The sequence below is a fragment of the Protopterus annectens genome, chromosome 2.part0, assembly GCF_019279795.1.
Source record: "Protopterus annectens isolate FY-2018-M chromosome 2.part0, PAN1.0, whole genome shotgun sequence".
Classification (NCBI taxonomy): Eukaryota; Metazoa; Chordata; order Ceratodontiformes; family Protopteridae; genus Protopterus; species Protopterus annectens.
Genome location: NC_056728.1, coordinates 619,424,966 through 619,444,162, shown reverse-complemented (window position 1 = coordinate 619,444,162; position 19,197 = coordinate 619,424,966). Strand labels below are relative to the sequence as shown.

The following is a 19,197-nucleotide window of genomic DNA, read 5'->3' as shown; positions in this document are numbered from 1 at the left end:
CAACATGTATATGTTGAAAATAGATCTATTACCACCTGTAACATGATGTTCTATAACAATATAATAGCTATTGAATGAAAAATTGTGCTGTGATGTAATTTATGTAGATTTAACTTGAGCATTTGAAAGGATCATATACAAAACATTGATCAATAAATTAAAACAAGTTAAGTATTGATGTACTCTTGATAACATGGATAGTTGCATGGTTTACAAATAGGACACAGCAAGTATCACACAGCAGTTGGACAGTTAAAATTCAAGATTACTGTCAGGGTGTCGCACAGGGCTGTCTTCTAGGCCCACACTTGTTTAGATTATTATCTTTCAGATGTATCTTTTCATCAGAGGTGTTCTACAGACTGTAAGCAGATGATTTGAAAATGGGTAAACTGATTACATGTGTTATTGATAGGGAGTGTCTGCAAAAGAACTTGGCTAATTGACCTTTTGGACATAGGAGAATAATATGCTGATAAATACTTCAAAAACTAAGTATATGAGTTTTGGGAGAGATAAATTAAAAGGTGAATGCTTAATACAGCACACAGTGATTGAAACTGTATATTATTTTAGGCATCTTGGTACATGTCTAGATCCAGCTTTGAGTTTTTTTTTTTAATCTTATGAACCAATTGGTTAATGATATTTATAAAAGTATAGGTCGTACAAAAAGTTTTATAAAGTCTAGGAAATCAGAAGTGATGAAGTCATTGTTTGTTAGTTATATTATACTCAAACTTGAGTATGGAATAACAATATGGAAACCTTAAAAGAAAACAAGCATGAGTAAACTGGAAAGAGTACAGAGGAAATATACCAAGAGCTTCCATAGATATGAAAATTTAAGTTAGTATGAAAGACTAAAATATCTGAACTTGTACAGTATTTTATGTATTTAAGTTGTCTTTATTCAGGTATATAGGGATTTAGAGACCACTACCTCAGTGTTTGGGCTTATCAAACAGTAGTAGAGAATCATCAGACAGACTGTGTAGAAATTTCTATAAGAATGAGAAGTGTACTAATTGGTTCTCTGAGACAGTAACTGATGCATGAAATAGACTACCAAATTAAATTAAAGCAAGTACTAGTTTAGATAGCTTTAGGAAGAGTCTGGACACTTGTTATGGGAACAGTTGATGTTAAGTTGTCTATCTCGCCTTCATTCTTGCTTGATGGGTTCGGAGCCGATCCTCGGCTCCGACTCGGCAATCTACTAAAGCTCAAGAGCTATTTACTGGTTCAAGGCCCTCCCTATATCCCACAATGCTAGGCGTCAGATCCCCAGATCTCGTTTGCTGCTTCAGCTACGAGGTTGCGATTTACTTGGCTCCAGGTCGTATTAATTTTTTTTCATATATATATATATATATATATATATATATATATATATATATGGGTCTACTTTGTATAACCGAACTTCCGATTCATCGACACACAATTTACCGACCCCAAACAACCGAAAACACACAACACCGACAATCACCAACAACTCAAAACACCGAACACCATTACACCGACACAAAAAACGTAAACTACACATTGCACACAATAACATATCCACTAACCTTAACCTAAACCCTAACCCTAACGTCCGACACTACCGCACTTACCCAACCCGCACCTAACCCTAACTCACTTAACCCACCCTAAACCTCAACACCGTCATTATCGCTCACTTACCCTACCTGCACCCTAACCCTAACTCACTTAACCCACCCTAAAACATTAAGCCCGTCACTATCGCACACTCACTCCACCCGCATACTAACCCTAACACACTCAACCCTTCCCTACACTACACTACGTCACCATCACACACTTACCTTACTGGAACCCTAAGTCCGACACTACCGCACACTCACCTTTCCTACACCCTAACCTAAAATCCCTCACTATCGTACACTTACCTGTCCGCTCCCCAATCCTAAATCCGTCACTATCGCACACTTACCGGATCGCGCTCACACGTTGCCGTTGTCGGTCTTTCGGCTGTCGGAATATCGCTTTTTCGATCATCTACCTGTTCGGTCGTTCCGTCTCGATCTTCTGGATGTCGGTGAAGTGGCGGTTCGGTTATTCGAAGTAGACCCATATATATATATATATATATATATATATATATTAAAAGTTAACTTTAGTTTTTTCTCGATAACCTTTTCTTATATTTATAACTTCCCGGTTAGTTTACTCCCTAATATTCCCTCTTAGAAACTCGTCTTAGTTAGAGAGTTTCTCCCCCCCCCCCTTTTTTTTTCTCATTGGCTAATCTCCCCTCCCTTTCCTTGTGTTATGGGGTAGTGTTAGCTCTTTTACTTTTATTACAGTTGTAGACTTGTGTATATATATATATATATATATATATATATCTATATATCTATATATATATATATATATATATATATATATATATATTTATATATAGTTAACTGTGTAATTGTTTAATTTTGTTAGCTTAACTAGTGCGTGCATGTGTGTGTGTGTGTGTGTGTGTGTGTGTGTGTGTGTGTGTGTGTTGTTCTGTGTGTTTAAGCACTAATGACTTTTTTCTTTCGTATCCATCATGTCTAAGGATACCAAAGTCCCAGGTTTTAAGAATCGTGCTGTCAGAAGATGTCTCTGACAGACGGTCACACTTCTTGCGTTTATTGCATGGGCCCCCTACACCTGCAGGACTCCTGCTCGGTCTGTCATGCCTTCAGCCCAAGAGTCCTGCAGGAGCGTAGGAACAAGCTCATCCTGAGAGGCTTACTTAAGCCAGAAGTATCCCTGACCAAGCCTTCGTCGGGTAAATCCTCTAAGCCCGCTAAGCCGTCTGCTCCCAGTTCGGAGCCGTCACCTGGTGGAGCACCTGCCTCCTCGTCGGCTCCGGCTGGAGCCAACACCTCTAGACCTCAGAGAGCTCCGACTATACTGTCGGAACCGTCTTCAAGCCGAAAACGTTCTAGGTCCCCTTCCCTAGAATCGGTTAGCTCGGCTCCGAGGTCACCATTACTCCAATCTGAGAAAAGCCATAGGTCCCACTCATCTCGGTCTTCCAGGCTATCTGATCATGACCTAGAGAGGATGGTCAGCAGACTCCTTAAGTTGCAGGCCCTGGCCAAAATTTTAACCAGCCCATCTCAACAGACTGTGGCTGTCCCGGTATCTACAGGAATTCCTCCTCCGACTCCCTCCTTGTGTTCGGAACCGGTTGGGGCTCGAATCTTGGTGACGTCGGAACCAATACCACACCTTTCGGCTCCTTCTTCGGCTCCGATCTCTTCCTTGGTTCCGTCCTTGGAGGGATCTGGGCGCCGAGACTCCCTCATCGGCTCCGAGGGGGCGAGTGGCATCGAACCCTTGTCCGACCCCGTTCTCCCTCTCGGAGCATCGGCCCAGGTGAGCTCAGCCCCGACATCGGCCTCGGAGGCGTCCCTCTCAGTGCCAACAGGGGTTCTCGTCTCCTCGGAGTGGGGACCTTCTGCTCTGCCTGACAGGGGCGCCTTCGAGGTCATGAGGAGTGTGCTGACTCCTGAGTCGGCCCCTCAATTAGCCCCTTCGGCTCCTCCCTCCATGGTGCCTGCATCGGTCTCTGTCCACCCTCCTGACCCCAAGCGTGGAGAGCAAATGCTCCAGGTCGCCCTGTTGGGCGTATCTTCCTCTTCCGAGGCCTCCCCTGATCCTTCTGAGGTGCCCCCCCGGAAGAGAAAATGTAAGAGGAAACATGTCGACTCCCCCGAGTCAGTCACGTCTGATACCGACTTGGAGGATTCGGAAGGGTCCCCAAGATCCCCCTCTGAGGATGTCTCTTTTTCAGACATCCTAGAAATCCTTAAGCAGAGGGGGAACTGGACTGCCCTTAACCCTTCGGAGGATGAGTCGGTCTACCTGGATGCGTTTGGTTCTCGCCCTTCCACCTCCTGGGTGTCTCCGCCTTTCAACCCACTAATGGAAGTGGTGGCTCGAAGGGCATGGTCAGCCCCGGACACAGTGGAACCAACTGCCCGTAGGCCCACTAAATTTATTACAGCCCCACCCAACAAGCAATTTTTGACAAAAGGTGTCCCTGTTGATGCCATGGTGGTTGCAGCAGCCACAAAGAAGGAGTTGGCTGACCCTTCGGTGCCTGTCCTTCCACCTAATAATGAATCTAGGACAATGGACAGGTACGGGAAGCGGGTGTTTTCCTCAGCGACCTTCTCTATGTGGTCGATGAATTATCTGTGCCATTTCACCCATCTCCAAAGGGATCTTCTTAAGGAACTGGGTGATACCCTTCAGGATCCATCAACTGCGGGGGCTCAAGACAAGATAAACTCCCAGCTGGCGACCCTTAATTCTATCGTCAACTCCTCCATGCGGCTCATTTCTTATGCAGCCGATGGGGCGAGTAGGGCCGCAGGTACAGGCGTGGCTTTGAGAAGACATGCCTGGATGCGGTTATGCAACTTTGCTGACCCCTTTAAGGCATCCTTCACCAATACCCCCTTTGATGGTTCGGCTCTGTTTGGACCACAGGTGAAAGATACCCTTACCAGGTGTGAGCAGGAAGGCAAGACTCTCTCTGCCATGGGAATCCGTTTTTCCACTCCCTCTAGACCATACCCCAAGGGTCAGAAGAGTGGAAAAATTTGGTTTCGGAAACCCCAGGGAGTTGTGCCTGACACACGTGGTGAGTTTCCCTCCAGGGGCAGGGGAGGGAACAATAATAGACGCCGCCTGAGGGGCAGAGGGGGCCCGCAGAATCAGGGTAGCAGAGAATCATTCTCTGACAAACCCTTTCAGCATCCCCTGAGGGGCTGCCCGACTATCTGCCTTCGGAGGCAGTCGGGGGAAGATTGTCACTGTACCCAGAAGCCTGGCAACTGACAAATGGGTACGGTCTATCATATCTGAGGGTTACAAGATTCCCTTTGTCCACACCGTGGTACAAACAACCAAGTCCCTTCCAGATGTTCCATCCAGTCTAAGGGAACAGGCAGTACTAGAAATTTCAAAACTGCTAGACAAACGGGCCATCCAGCCAGTCCCAGCAGACCAGCAAGGATGCGGAATCTACTCCAAATTCTTTTTGGTGCCAAAAAAGACGGGACTAGAGACCCATTTTGGATCTCAGCAGGCTAAACAAGTCTGTTCAAAGAACAAAGTTCCAGATGGTCACGCTCCAGTCCATTCCATCCTTTTCGGGTCAGGACAATTGGATGTGCTCCATAGATCTTCAGGATGTGTACTACGATATCAAAATGAACAGGCGCTCCAGAAGGTTTCTCCGCTTCCGGCTGGGAGCCAGTCACTATCAATTCAGGGCCCTGCCCTTTGGTCTCACCACAGCCCCCAGGGTGTTCACCAAATGCATGGCAGTGGTTACGGCTCACCTGAGACGGTGAGGATTCCAGGTGTTTCCATATCTCAACGACTAGCTCCTCACTGCTCCCACCAGGCATCAACTACTGCGAGCCAGGGATTATACTATCCAAACTTGCACCGAGCTAGGTATATCAATAAATTTCGAAAAGTCTGCATTGTTGCCTTCTCAGTCTATTATCTTTATAGGAGCAATCTTAGATTCAAAAGATCTGTCTGCAAGGCTTCCTTTCGACAGAGTTTCAGAAATCCGCCGACATGTGCAAGTCTTACAACAGTGCAACAGAATTCAAGCCAGAGTTGTACTAAAGACCTTGGGCCTCATGACAGCAGTAATCATACTAGTTCCCCTGGCTCGCTTTCAGATGCGGCTTCTTCAGTGGATGCTTTTTACTCAATGGCCCTTTCAACAGCTTCCAATGTCTCACAAGATAATAATCACTCAATCATGCAAAGACCACCTAGCTTGGTGGATGGTCTCCCCTCTGATACTCCAGGGCAGACCATGTGTTCTTCCCCCTCCTGTTGCCACCCTGATCAGGTGGGGGGGGGGCATTTTCAGGGCAGGACTGTCCAAGGCACCTGGCAACCTCTAGAGTACCATCTGCACATAAATGTCTTGGAGATGAGAGCGGTGCTTTTGGCGTTGCAAGCTCTTCAGGACTCTCTACCCACCGGGACTATTGCCATTCAGACAGACAGTATGTCTGTAGTGTGGTACATCAACAAGCAGGGCGGAACCAAGTACTATCCCTTATGTCGAGAAGCACTCAGACTCTGGCAGTGGGCGATCTCCTCTCAATGGTTTCTGATAGCAATGCACATCCTCAGGAGGTCCAACGTTATAGCAGACAGGCTAAGCAGAGCTATTCTCATGCCTCACGAGTGGTCTCTCAATCAATCAGTAGCGGACAAAATCTTCCGCAGATGGGGTCAACTTTGCTGCAACCTTTTTGCAACCCCTCTCAACAGCAAGTGCGACAACTTCTTCACTCTCTTCCCCCTTCCCGGCCACTCCCCCAGAGACGCTCTAGTTCACAATTGGCCCCGGGGTCTTCTGTATGCTTTTCCACCTTTTCCCCTAATTCCCAAGCTAATTCAGAAGGCAACCGCTTTGGGATCCAGGATGATTCTCATTGCCCCTTACTGGCCTCGACAAATTTGGTACCCGTTCCTGCATCGCCACCTGCTGGAGCAGCCGTGGAATCTGGACCCAGTGCCAGACCTCTTGGTCCATCAGTCGGGCGGGCTGCACCAGTCCCTTCAGTCTCCCAACCTTACAGCTAGGTTGCTCCACTTCCAACTTTAGCCAGGCTTCCGCTAATTTCTCAGCCGGTGCGTGAAATCATCCTTTCTTCGCACAAATCTGCCACCAGGAAGACTTATGCTAGTAAGTGGAAACGTTTCTCCTTCTGGGCAGAGGCTAGGAATATTGACCCTTTCACAGCCCCTGTCCATCATGTTTTAGATTTTTTAGCAGAGCTCTTTCAAGCTGGTTCCTCTTCTGCCACCATTAGGGTCCAATTAGCTGCTATTGCAAATTTCCATGCTAGCCTGTCAGAAACCAGCATCATGTCCCACAAACTTTGCAAGGCCTTTCTCAAAGGAACTTTGTTACTTAGGCCCCCGGTCAGGGATCCCCCGCCTCCGTGGGACTTGAACTTGATATTGGCTTCCTTGACCCCCCCCCCCCTTTGAACCAGCGGCTTCCTGTTCCTTAAAATTGCTCTCCTGGAAGACTCTCTTTTTGGTAGCCATCACATCAGCTAGGAGAGTTTCGGAACTTCAAGCCCTCTGTATTCATCCTCCTTATCTTGTGTTTCATAAGGACAGAGTTTCACTTAGGCCTAATCCTTCGTTTTTACCCAAGATACCCTCTGAAACAAATCTGAATCAGTCTATCGATCTGCCCGTATTTTTTCCTAACTATTCGAACAAAGCCGAACAAAATTTGCACCGCTTGGATGTTCACAGGCAAGTACGTTTCTACTTGGACAGGACAAAGCAAATAAGAAAATCAGACCAACTTTTCCTATCCTATGCCGAGGGCAAACAAGGACGGCCAGTTTCCAAAGTAACCTTATCCAGGTGGTTGTCCTCTATTATTACCTTGATTTATCAACTCAGACATAAATAACTCCCTGCTAAACCTAAAGGTCATTCCACCAGAGCATTGGCTACGTCGGTAGCCTTTCAAGCAGGACTACCAATAGAATCTATTTGTGCCGCAGCCACTTGGGCCACTCCTCATACATTCATTTCACATTATAAGTTGGATGTAGCCTCTAGGAATAGAGCTGAGTTTGGTTCCACTGTGCTCAAGAGTCTGTTCCGATGAGCCACCCAGGACTAAGGTGCTAGGGACGCTGTCCCATCCAGCAAGAATGAAGGCGATATAGACAAGTTAACATTAAGAAGTTATGTACCTACCATAACGGTCCATGTTAGTTGTCTTCTTCTCGCCTTCTTTCTTGCATCCCACCCTCCATCCCCCTAGCCTGGTCAGACTGAGAAGAGTCCCCTTTTGGGGCCTTCTTTCTCTGGACAACTCTGATGTTCATTGTGTCCTCTGTCTTTGTACTATAGTTTTCCTTGTGGTTGGACAGGTGTTTTTGAATCTTTCCTTGGTATTAGCTCTGCCAAACGAGATCTGGGGATCTGACACCTAGCATTGTGGGATATAGGGAGGGCTTCGAGCCAGTAAATAGCTCTCAAGCTTTAGTAGATTGCCGAGTCGGAGCAGAGGATCGGCTCTGAAGCCATCCAGCAAGAAAGAAGGCGAGAAGAAGACAACTAACATGGAACGTTATTGTAGGTACATAACTTCTTATTTTGTTATATTGGCATGCTATACATAGAAGGGCATTATTACCTATGATTGAAATATTTGTACTCTTTGAATGTACCGAAATGGGATTTAAGCCTGGTTGCTGATGGAAAGTTTAGAAGTGCACCATGCATGAGGATTGCATTATTTACATTGTATGGAAAGGTTCTTTATCAGTGAACTTATTTAATAAAAAAATGCTTTGCACATCATTTGTTCAGTGGCTTTGAAATTTCTGCTGGAAATTTCTTTTCTTAGTGGGCATCACCTCTTTCTTTCTGATGTCTCTTGAACTTTGGGAGCTTGGTTCTATTTAACCATATTTAGTCTTTCACAAGAGTCAGGTATTTGTTAGGACCAACCAGAATTCTCTGTCAAAAGTTATATCAGAATTGTCCTTAAATTATTCTTTTTCTCAGCTTTTTTGCACTGCAGCAGAAACCAGGAGGAAAATTAGACATTTAATCCCTGAAAAATATACCACAAGTTCGGGTTCTTCATTAAACAACTACTCAATTTCCAGAATACAAAAACAGCTCTATATTTCCTTTGATTCAAGGAGGAAGGGGCTGGTAGTTTTTAAGCAGATCATTTAAAAGTAGATTACTAACTGCCTTGTCTTTGGCCATGAAACAGTTATACATTTTTGGAAAAAAGCTGCTGTGATAGGCCACTCTGTCAGGGACATGGCTGCTTCCAGTGCTTCCTTCAGAAATGTTTGCATTATGCTTCCACTGTATTAGTGCACCCCTCTGCAACTCTGGTGACTTGTTTTGAGTAGCATACTAAATTCTAGAAGTCCAGTGTGAAGAGATGATTGAGCAGCTCCGATTGAATTTCTTCCTCCTTGATGGAGAGTGCAGAGGTGTTTTCCTTCTAACTGTGGCCTCTTGAAGAAGATGAGGGTCCTATTCTAGGTGGATAAAAGAGAGAGAGGCTCTTGTGTATTGTCATGAGTGGGTGTATGCATAAGTCATAAAATGCTTGTGAATTATATTGGCATCTTGCAGTCTGCAGAGAGTAGAGATTCGAGTCAAGCATGGGGCAGACACCTTCTATGATATTTGTTTTGCGGTATACCATGAGCTCCTATCTCATGTCCATCAAAGTACAAAGATTAAGAAGAGGTGCTTGAATACAAGAGATGGTGTACAGTATGTGTGTGTGTGGGGAAGTCACAGGAGCTAAAATAAAGTCTTTCACGGTTAGGGGTCGCCACAGCGGATCAGTGGTCCCCTATTGATGGGCAGTGGAGTTTTTATGGTGTCGAGTTGCTGGCCCAGTGCCCAACCATCACAGAAGGCACACACACACACACACACCTGCATGTCTTTAAAGCTCATTCAACCGTAGGGAGGGCATGCAGGCTCCGCACAGAAGGAACTCCAGCCGAGAATTGAACTGAAGAACCTTTTGCTGTGAGGCGACAAGACTAATTGTTGCACCACCGCGTGCAAAAATGCCTTCGCATTGGGCATTTTTACCATGACCACTGGTCAACAGTTCACACTTATTACTTGGAGTATGACTGATGAATTTTGGCTTCCTTTGGAACTTCAGTGCTTCAGAAATTGACTTGTTGAGACTTAACATTTGCTCTGCATCAGCAATTTCTCCTCCAAAGAATGGTAGATTTGTTTTGCCATTTCCCACTGAAAGGAAAAAGGAAGTCTGTTCTTGTGGTACTTGCTTAGCTTCAGCTGACTTTCGTACCACATCTTAAATTCTGATGGGTACCACATTGGTACTGACCAAGGTTTGGAGTCTTGTCATCCATGGGATAATAATAGAAGTTCCAGTCCAGTACACTGAGCCACAGGTTTCTGTGGGAAAAGTACATGAAGGTCTTTATCAACCCAGAACTATCGTGTCACTCCTCTGAAGGAAGTTTCATGTATTCTCCCCTCCTGCCAAGGTATTACAGAAAAGCTACCTGAGGAAATTGTCCACGTCAGCTGAAAAATTCTTGTTACTTTATGAACACCAGTGTTAAGTTCCAGGTGAGCTTTGATCAGCAGATACCTATGTCAATACCTGCAAACATCTTTTATTGAGAAAAAAAGGAGAAACCTCTAGACAACAACTCACACATATGCAGAGTCAGGAGTTCCTATGTGCTCATCTGGACACATTCAGTCAGATAGCCTCCCTTCCTCCTCCTTGAATCCAGACACTGAGGTCCTACATCAGGAAAGTAATTCAAAATTCTTCTCTTCCAGTGCGACTAATTTTACAAGCCATGGGATCCATAGCAGCTACTATCATTCTCACTCCTCTGGTCATGTTTCATATGCGAATACTACAATGGACTTTGTCGACTTAGTGGTCCATCATTCAAAATCCTTTAACCACGCCATTCAAGATTACTCAGGCATGTAAAAGGTATCTTCAATAGATTCATTTGAGCACACTCTGGGAAGGTTGTTCATTTTTTTATTCCCATGGCCATGGTGATGATGGACGCATCCCAACTGGGGTGGTGGGGCATTACTTGGGAAGGACAGTCCAAGGTGAGTGGTCCCCCGAAGAGGCCAAGATGCATATCTATGTCCTGGAAATGAGAGCAGTCCTGCTAGACTTGCAGGCCTTTCAAGGCACTCTTCCATCTGGGACTATTGCCATTCAGATGGACAATATTTCAGTGGTCTGGAACCTCAACAAACAGGGAGGAACCAAGTCTTATCCAATTTGTCGACAAGCAGTGAAAGTTTGGCAGTGGGCAATCTCTTCTGGCCTCAAACTGACTACATGGTTTCTCCATTTCTGTTCATTACTAGACAAACCAGGCTCTCTTTACTGGTCCATCATATTGTGTTATCTTCTCCAAAAGCTTCTGCTTGAAAGATTTACAAAAGTAAATGGAAGAGATTTGTATTCTGGGCCATTAGCAGAGACCTGGATCCATTTTCAGCACATGTGCCATCTATTCTTGAATTTTTAGCCTCAGTTCTCAAAAAAATGGGGTATTATTTCTATTAAGGTCCAGTTGGCTGCCATTTCTGATTTCCACTGGGGTGAAAATAACTCTACCTTAGCTTCTTCTAAACTATGTAAAGCTTTTCTTAAAGGAACCTTTTTACTTAGACCTCAGTTAAAGGATCCTACACCTCCTCCTTGGGGCTTAACTATTGTGCTTCAGGCCTTAACCCAAACTCCCTTTGAACCTTCATCCATGGCATATCTAAAATTGTTTTCTTGAAAGACCATTTTTCTGATCGCTATCACATCAACTAGATGAGTATCTTAATTCCAGGCTCTTATCTTCTAAACCTCCTTACCTAGTTTTCTGCAAAGACAAGGAGTCCTTGCAAAAACCAATCCATCTTTTTTGCTTAAAATATGTTTTTTTTTTTTCCAACGTAAACCGGTCATTAATCTCCCAGTCTTCTTTCCAGACTTTTCAAATAAGGGAGAGTATATGCTCCATCTGTTGGTTGTGCATAGACAGCTTTATTTTCATCTCCATAGAACCAAAAATGTCAGGAAAACCAAACAGTTGTTTGTTTCCTTCTCTCCTAACAGATTTAGCAAAACAGTCTCCAAAGTTACATTGACCAGATGGTTAACTGATTGTATTTCCTTTATCTATGGTAAAAAAGGATTATCTTTGCCTAAAGCTCCTAGAGCTCACTCTACAAGGTCTGTGACAGTGTCTTCAGCTTTTTGGTCAAGGGATTCCTTAGATGACATTTGTGCAGCTACAACTTGGACTAATACTCTCACTTTTTTTGCCCATTACAAGTTAGATTTGGTTTCCAGGAACAGAGTCGTCTTTGGCTCTGCAGTACTCCTTAATATCCTCCCGTGAGGGCCACACAAGGGTCGAGTAGCTGGGGACACTGCCCCATCAGTTGAGGAATGAATGAAAAGGACAACATCAGATAAAGTTATGTTCCATCTGTGTTGTCCATTTTAATTCTTCCGCATCTTCCCACTCACCTGCCCCATCTCTTTGCTTCTGGAAAGACCTATGAGTTTTGCAGGAACCTCTGTTCCTTGTTTGAGCTCCAGCTTCTTTTCCCCTTTCTGTCTTTGTTAATTTCTTTACAAGATGTCCCTTTACATCTAAGGGCAACAAACTCAATCTGACATATATGAGGTTGGTGGGGCATTATGAATAAAGGGAGGAGCTTGAGTGTTTTGGATCCTAAGATCACGTAGAAGTGGCCAAGTCGGATGCAGGTCTCGGATCTGAACCCATCAGTTAAGGAAGAATAAAAATGGACAACACAGATGGAACATTATGGTGAGTACAGTAAACTCTCAGTTAACCAGCACCCATGGGGATTGGTAGATGCCAGATAACTGTAGTTTCTGGTTGCTTGAGAGTTGGTTACTATTAAAAATAGGCCTGATTAATACCGTACCCTGTACTATTTGCTTGGTTTGACTTGTTCTCAGATTGGGGAGAGAGGGAGGGAATTTATTCCTATCTTCCTTTTTAAAACTCTAAAAACATAAGGTATGTTTCTGCAGGGGGGGTGGGGCAGAAAGTACAACACATGAAAATTGTACTGCATTTCTTCAATATTTTTTTGCTGGTTGCTTGAGTTTCAGTTAACTGAGAGTTTACTGTACATTAACTTTTTTTTCAATATATTGTGGGTCTCATACTGACAGGTTTGATAGATCTGTTTCTGTATTCCATTATTTTGTTTTATTATAGGTATTCCTGGTACAGTAGTGAATATGGTGCTGTGACATTTAGTTTTTAAGAAGGGTCTTTTATTTTCAGTGCATTAATACTCTGTTGCCATCTTTCTAATAAAAAAAGAGTACTACTTGATAATCTACCTAAATGCTACAATTTACTGTTGACAGTGACTCTTCTAAGCCACCCTAATATTTAGTAATGTAAAGAAAATGAACACTGGCTGGTGAAACTGGATACTAAGTTTAATTAACGCTTTCATCTGTTGTTACACTTGACTTCTTCAGATTAAAACAGGAATTATTCATACATCACTTCCTTTTATAGCCAGGCTAAGTCACATGTCATTAAAGCAAAATGCACCTAAAAATGTTGTTTTAGTTGTTGTTGTACATAGCTAAATTTCACATTATAAAATGCATTAAAACCATACTTCTTTATTTACATATTGCATATAGCCCATCAACCCCCCATCTCAAAATTTAAAATAAAGTGCAATCCAAAATACATTTCCACAAAAATAAATCATGTACTTAAAATAAGCAAATGTTACTGTGTTGCCACAGGAATATACATGTGTGCCCCCCCCTAAAAATAAAGTTCAGCTTTTAATTTTAAATAGCTAGAGAGAGAAACTACGTCATTCAGTCCAGGTGGGTTAGTGGCATCCGCTCTAAGTTGCCACATGAATTCTTTGAATTCTAGAAACAATTCCTTCGGTCCCCTCTTACTATCAGGTACTACTTGATCAATGGCTACAAATTTAAACTTGTGATCTGGGTTCAAGATAGTATGTACAGCTAATGCATTCTTTTCATTACCCTTCCTGATGTCATACATATGTTGGTAAATACGAACTTTAAACGCTTTCATGGTCTTCCCTATGTAGAAACATTCACAGCCTTGACATAGGGTGACATATACAACATGTGTACTGTTACAGTTCAACTTGAAATTTAGTTGAACCATACCATACCTTGGAATAAAAACTTTTTCTTTTTCTATTACATTGGCACATTGGTTACAGTGCCCACATTTTAACATCTTACCTTTCTTATAGTTTTTATTCCCCTCTTAATTTCTTTCCAACAAATCTTTGTCACATGCATTTTTTTTTGTATATGACACATGGTCTATCACCAACGTTTTTAAGGACCTCTTTGTCACTTTTAAATATAAAGCAATTATTTTTTAAAATATCGTTTGTCATAAAACTGCAAATTGTATGTCAGAATAAAGGCCCTGATAAACTCGTTTGTGTTGCTTGACCCCACATCAACCTTTTTGTGACTACTGTTGTCCCTTTCCTCTGAGCCTAACAGTGGAAAAAAGTGTCCTTTACTCTCTTTTCTGTAACTTCACACAAAACCAGTTCAATGAAACTGTTCGGGTATCCCCTCCTCAGTAACATGCTCCTTAACTTTTCCTTTTCTTCAATATGCATTTCTAGGTCACTGACCATCCAAGCTAACCGCACACATTGGCCCTTAACCAAAGATCTTTTTTGAAAGTCAGGGTGCCCACTTTCAAAATGTAGGAGAGTGTTAGAATATGTGGGTTTTCTGTAAATGGTGGTAGTAACCTTTTTCAGTGAATCATCTTTGGTTATAAGGATGTCCAAAAAATTAATTCTATTAATGTATGGTTCCATAGTAAAGCTCAAAAAAGAGGTGTTCCTGTTTAGATAGTCAAAAAACTGGTTGAGCTCTAACTCATTTCCTCCCCAAAAAAGAAGTATGTCATCAAGAAATCTTCCATAAAACAAACATTTTTTAAATCATTGGCAAGTAAACACTTGAGTCAACTCCCATTGAGCAAGTACAATATTTGCTAACGGGGGGGCTCATGCCACCCCCATCACTACACCTGTAGTTTGCTTAAAATCTGATTCTCAAAAATAAAGTTGCTGTTGAGCACTGTTTCCATAAGGGTCCTAAACATAAGTATTCTACTGTGGCTAAAGTTGGTTTGTTTACATAGAAAGTCATAGAACATATCAAGCCCTTCTTCATGCGGTATAACGCAAAACAAATCTTTAACGTCTATAGTTGCCATAATCAGGTTTTCCCTATATAGATATTGTTTAATTTTCTTTAAACAGTCCCAGGAATCCTTCAATATATGTTTACATGCTGATAAAATTGTTTTCAAGTGAAAATCAATAAACTTAGCTAAAGTGGTTGTTTTTATGCCTTTGCATCTACAATAGGTCTCAAAGGTGGGTTGCTGGTGCATTTGTCTATTTTGGGGATTCCAAATATGGTTTGAACTTTAGTATATGTCTGAATTAAATAATTATATTCCTCCCTAGTTATTTGAAAATGTAATAATAAATCTTTTAATATAACATCAACATTCTTGCATGCTATATGTAGCTCATTTAACCGACACTTCTTCATAACCATCACCATATAGAATCCCCAGCATCTTCTCAATATACATGCGTTGGTCTATTACCACCAGCCCCCCACCTTTGTCGGGTTCCATAACCCTTATAGACTTGTTTGTTGTTATACTGTGCAAAAGCTTCGTCTCTGCTTCTGTTAAATTAAATATATTAGTCCTTTTTGTCTTTAATAACATTGACCTGATGTCATTACTACATACATTTTCAAATAGATGAACGGGGGGTTAAACACGCTGCTTCTTTTGCAGCTCCGTGTTGGGTTAGATAATCCATTACCTTGACAATAACAACTTAGATTTAATTTTCTTGTATACAGTTTCAAATAAATAGGCATCTGTCAATCTTGGCATTAGTTATAGGTACATAATTAATACCCTTTTCAAATAATGTTGCCCATTCATAGTGACAGCCTGACTACTGTAATTATATATACTAGTCTTTGTAGTCATTTGCAATGATAGTACAAGCAGCAGCATCTGTGTTAGTAATGCAAACATCTTTTGTATTGTCATTATGATTCAAAACATTCACTGGTACATTCTCCTTCCCCTACCCCCCTCCCTGAATACACAGTTCTCTGTCCATAATAATTGCCACGATTCTTAATGTTGTTCCAATCCCTGTTGGACACCTGTTGCCTCTGGTTTTGGATCCTCTCAAACCTCTTGGGGGGCTCGTCTAAAGGGACAGCCTCCTCTTCTTGTTCAGCACACCCTAATATTTATAGTAATTTTATCTTCCTTCTCTAGGTGTTTTACTTGAAAGCTTGCAAGAAGGTTCATCTGTCATGGTTTGGTGGGAATATGACGGTTCTTAATTCTCAGAAAAAAAGCATTTTTGTATTTGGCCAAATTAGTTTGTTCAAATGGTTATTCATCCACTATTTGACTTATCTACTGTTATCTTTGGCCACAGTGGTGCAGTGGTTAGCATTGCCACCTCACAGCAAGAGGCTCTCCGGTTCGATCCCCTGCTGCGGTGCCTTCTGTGCAGAGTCTGCATGTCCTCCCTGTGGTCGCGTGGGTTTCTTCCGGGTGCTCTGGTTTCCTCCCACATCCCAAAGACATGCTGTAGGTGGATTGGATACTCTAAATTGGCCCAGGTGTGTGTGTGTGCCTTCTGTGGAAGGTTGGGTGCTGGGCTGGCAACTTGACACTGTAAAACTCCACTGCCAATCATGAGCGGACGGGTGATCCACTGTGGCGACCCCTAACCGGGAAAAGCCAAAAGAAGAAGACTATTATCTTCATGTCACGGAAGTGCCAGTCGTTCCCTATTTAAACAGAAATCTATTGTACTCACTGTGTTGTGTTTTCATGCAAGGAAGTAAGTAGTGTATTTGTAATACTGTCTTCTGAGCAGTCAGTATCTTTACAAATATTTATTAAAATGTAATTTCTGCTTAAAATCAACCATCGTGATCATACAGGTCCATTATGTATTTCCATTAGAAGTCACTCAGTTAATCTGTACATGATTCCATTGTGGTTGATTTCCTTGTATTTTGTTGCATTTTTGTGCTGCTATTTGATGTCTAATAGTGAATGTGATTTGGACACTACCTTTTCTCCAGAAAACAAATTCTCCATAAAAGCTACCACTCCTGTTGTCTTTTCAGTCTCGGTCCAGAGCATGCGATGGATGCTTGACCGCATTGTGCTAACTTTACCCCTGAGGGCAATCTGTGGAAGAACTAGTTCTCTGTCAGAGTTTTCAGCTAAAAACGAGGCATGTGCCTGATTCCATACCACGGTATCATTGACCAGGGCTTGTAGGATCCTTCCTTCAAAGAAAACAAAAGCATGTAAATAGACATGGAGAGCAACATTTGGAGAAAAAGGACATTCTAATAAGCATATACTTTACTGTATATACTTGTAACTGTGTTTATTTTTCTGTGAAATATAACTTTTCTGAGAATTGTCTGAAATTCACTTCTTAATATAAATGTACTCTAATGGAGCCTTTCTTCCCAGGCCTCTGCTGAAAGTGGGCTCTGCCCAGTCAAACTTTCCTAGTCAGCAAAGACAAATAACATAAACAAACATTAAGTCCAGCAACTCTGGGCACAATGAGGTGCTTTAGCAGCCCTCATCTTTCGGAGTTGATATTTGCTGAGGCCTCTGGCATTACTGATGTGCATGCCATCAGCTTTGCTCATGTCTTCTCACACCAAAGACACTGTCATGCTTTGTGATGCTAAGTGACCTGCAGGGAGGTTCTTAGGGGCCCAGTGTTAAATGATTTGGACCACTGTCCTTGCTGTGTCTCTCATTAGTTCTAATTTTCATATCTTGGGATTACCCACTCCATAGAGTCCCTAAAGTCAGATATACACTAACCATGTCAGTAGAGCTTTGAGGAATTACTTTGCAACATGTGCTTAATACCTTCCTGTGTTTTCCCTTTGCAGTGCATGGAGTTCCCTTTTGTTATACATTGCCTCTTTGTTTCCCATCTTATTGGTTGTGCAGTCTCACTGAACGGGGATGAAATGTGCCAGCTGGAGTAAGATATACCTCTGAGGCCATGATGTGAAAGAAACATAGCCACATATAAACACAGACTAGCTGATAAAGGAGAGAGGTTATTTCTACATATAGAAATTTCTTATTTCATTCATGTATTTTTAAATAATTACTTCTATAGGCTTGCACACTTAAGTCTTCTGTCACTTCCGTGTGTTGTGGCAGAACAGATGCTGTGTTTGTACTACTCTTATTGGTGCGTTATCAGTTGAAGTGTGCTGTTGCATCTTTCACTTCTACCATTGCATACTTGTAATTGTGAAGCTTTTCTCCACTGGTCACAGCAAGTCTCAAGCAGGGCACTCCTTATTGATAGAACAGGCAAACATGCTGTGAGGAAGGAAGTGATGTTTTTAACCCAGCATATACATGAGCTTCACCTTAAGGCCTGATTGTTGGTATGGTCCATAATAGACAATTACGGAGGTTTATTAACTGCTGTCTTTTGCAACTTGATATATATATATATATAGCAAAATGTGTTTAATTAAATTTAATCCTTTTCTTTTTCAGGCAACTGTTACAGTATTAAAAATATGACAGACAGCAATGCACTTCTGACTTTCACTCAGATAAAGACTGCAGAGCAAGAACCGTTATTACCATCTCAGGAATTTCTTTGTCCACACAGAAGATAAATATCTGCAGTTGTTAACCTCCAAAAATACATATACAGAATATATTATCTGAAAAAAATGTTAATAGCTTCAAAATTACAGTTTTATATTTTTATTTGTACAGTTTTACTGCTTTATACTGTTTGTATATAATAAGACACAGTATGTACATTAACACATTTCTAAAATAAAACAAGGATAAATATTGAACTGTGTTTACTTTGTTGAGTCTTTCACTTTTTTCCTGATCAATGTTCAGAGGCACTGGAAGCTGCTGAAGGCTGGGGTGGGCGGAGGTTGAGAGGGACACTTGATCTAAAAGGGCAATTTTTTAAAACTATTTACTACTACAACATAGGTTCACTTGGAGGACATTTTAAGCTTAGCCAATTTCCCTTTGGGTGCTTGAATTAATATTTCCTGATTGGTCTTGCCTATCCATTGGCCGATAATTGTACATTAGCCCTAGTAAGAGTAACTGTGATCATACCATAGATAATTTGAGGAGTTCCATGTAAGGGATGCAGCATTTAGGAATTGCCTCTATCCATTAATGGCATGAGGGACAATCCTGCCATTTTCTATTACCCATCCTTAGATCCAAATTGCATTTAAATATGGGCAGGGATGAGCTTTGTTTTACTTGCATGGATAGTCTGTTCTGGAACAGTGGTAGCCTCTGTGATATATATCCATCTCTCCGCAACATCCAGTTTAGATACCTGGACTGAGTATTTCTGATGCCGTTTGACTTGCTGATGTTCAGTAGGTCCATCAGTATTGAGGTCGGAGGATGCCTTGTATGCCAAACACAGGTC

General features: G+C 42.1%; 1 protein-coding gene across 2 annotated transcripts in view; it reads left to right on the top strand.

The window, feature by feature from the left end:
* The window catches only part of LOC122793168 (centromere protein C-like), a 546,145-nt gene extending 527,551 nt beyond the window's left edge, over positions 1 to 18,594 (top strand). For both annotated transcript variants that reach the window (XM_044060985.1, XM_044060986.1), the window contains exon 10: positions 18,276 to 18,594. In XM_044060985.1, the coding sequence (XP_043916920.1) occupies positions 18,276 to 18,400 (125 nt within the window). In that variant the 3' untranslated portion in view covers positions 18,401 to 18,594. The remainder of the gene's footprint in view (positions 1 to 18,275) is intronic.
* The last annotated feature ends 603 nt before the right edge of the window (positions 18,595 to 19,197 follow it).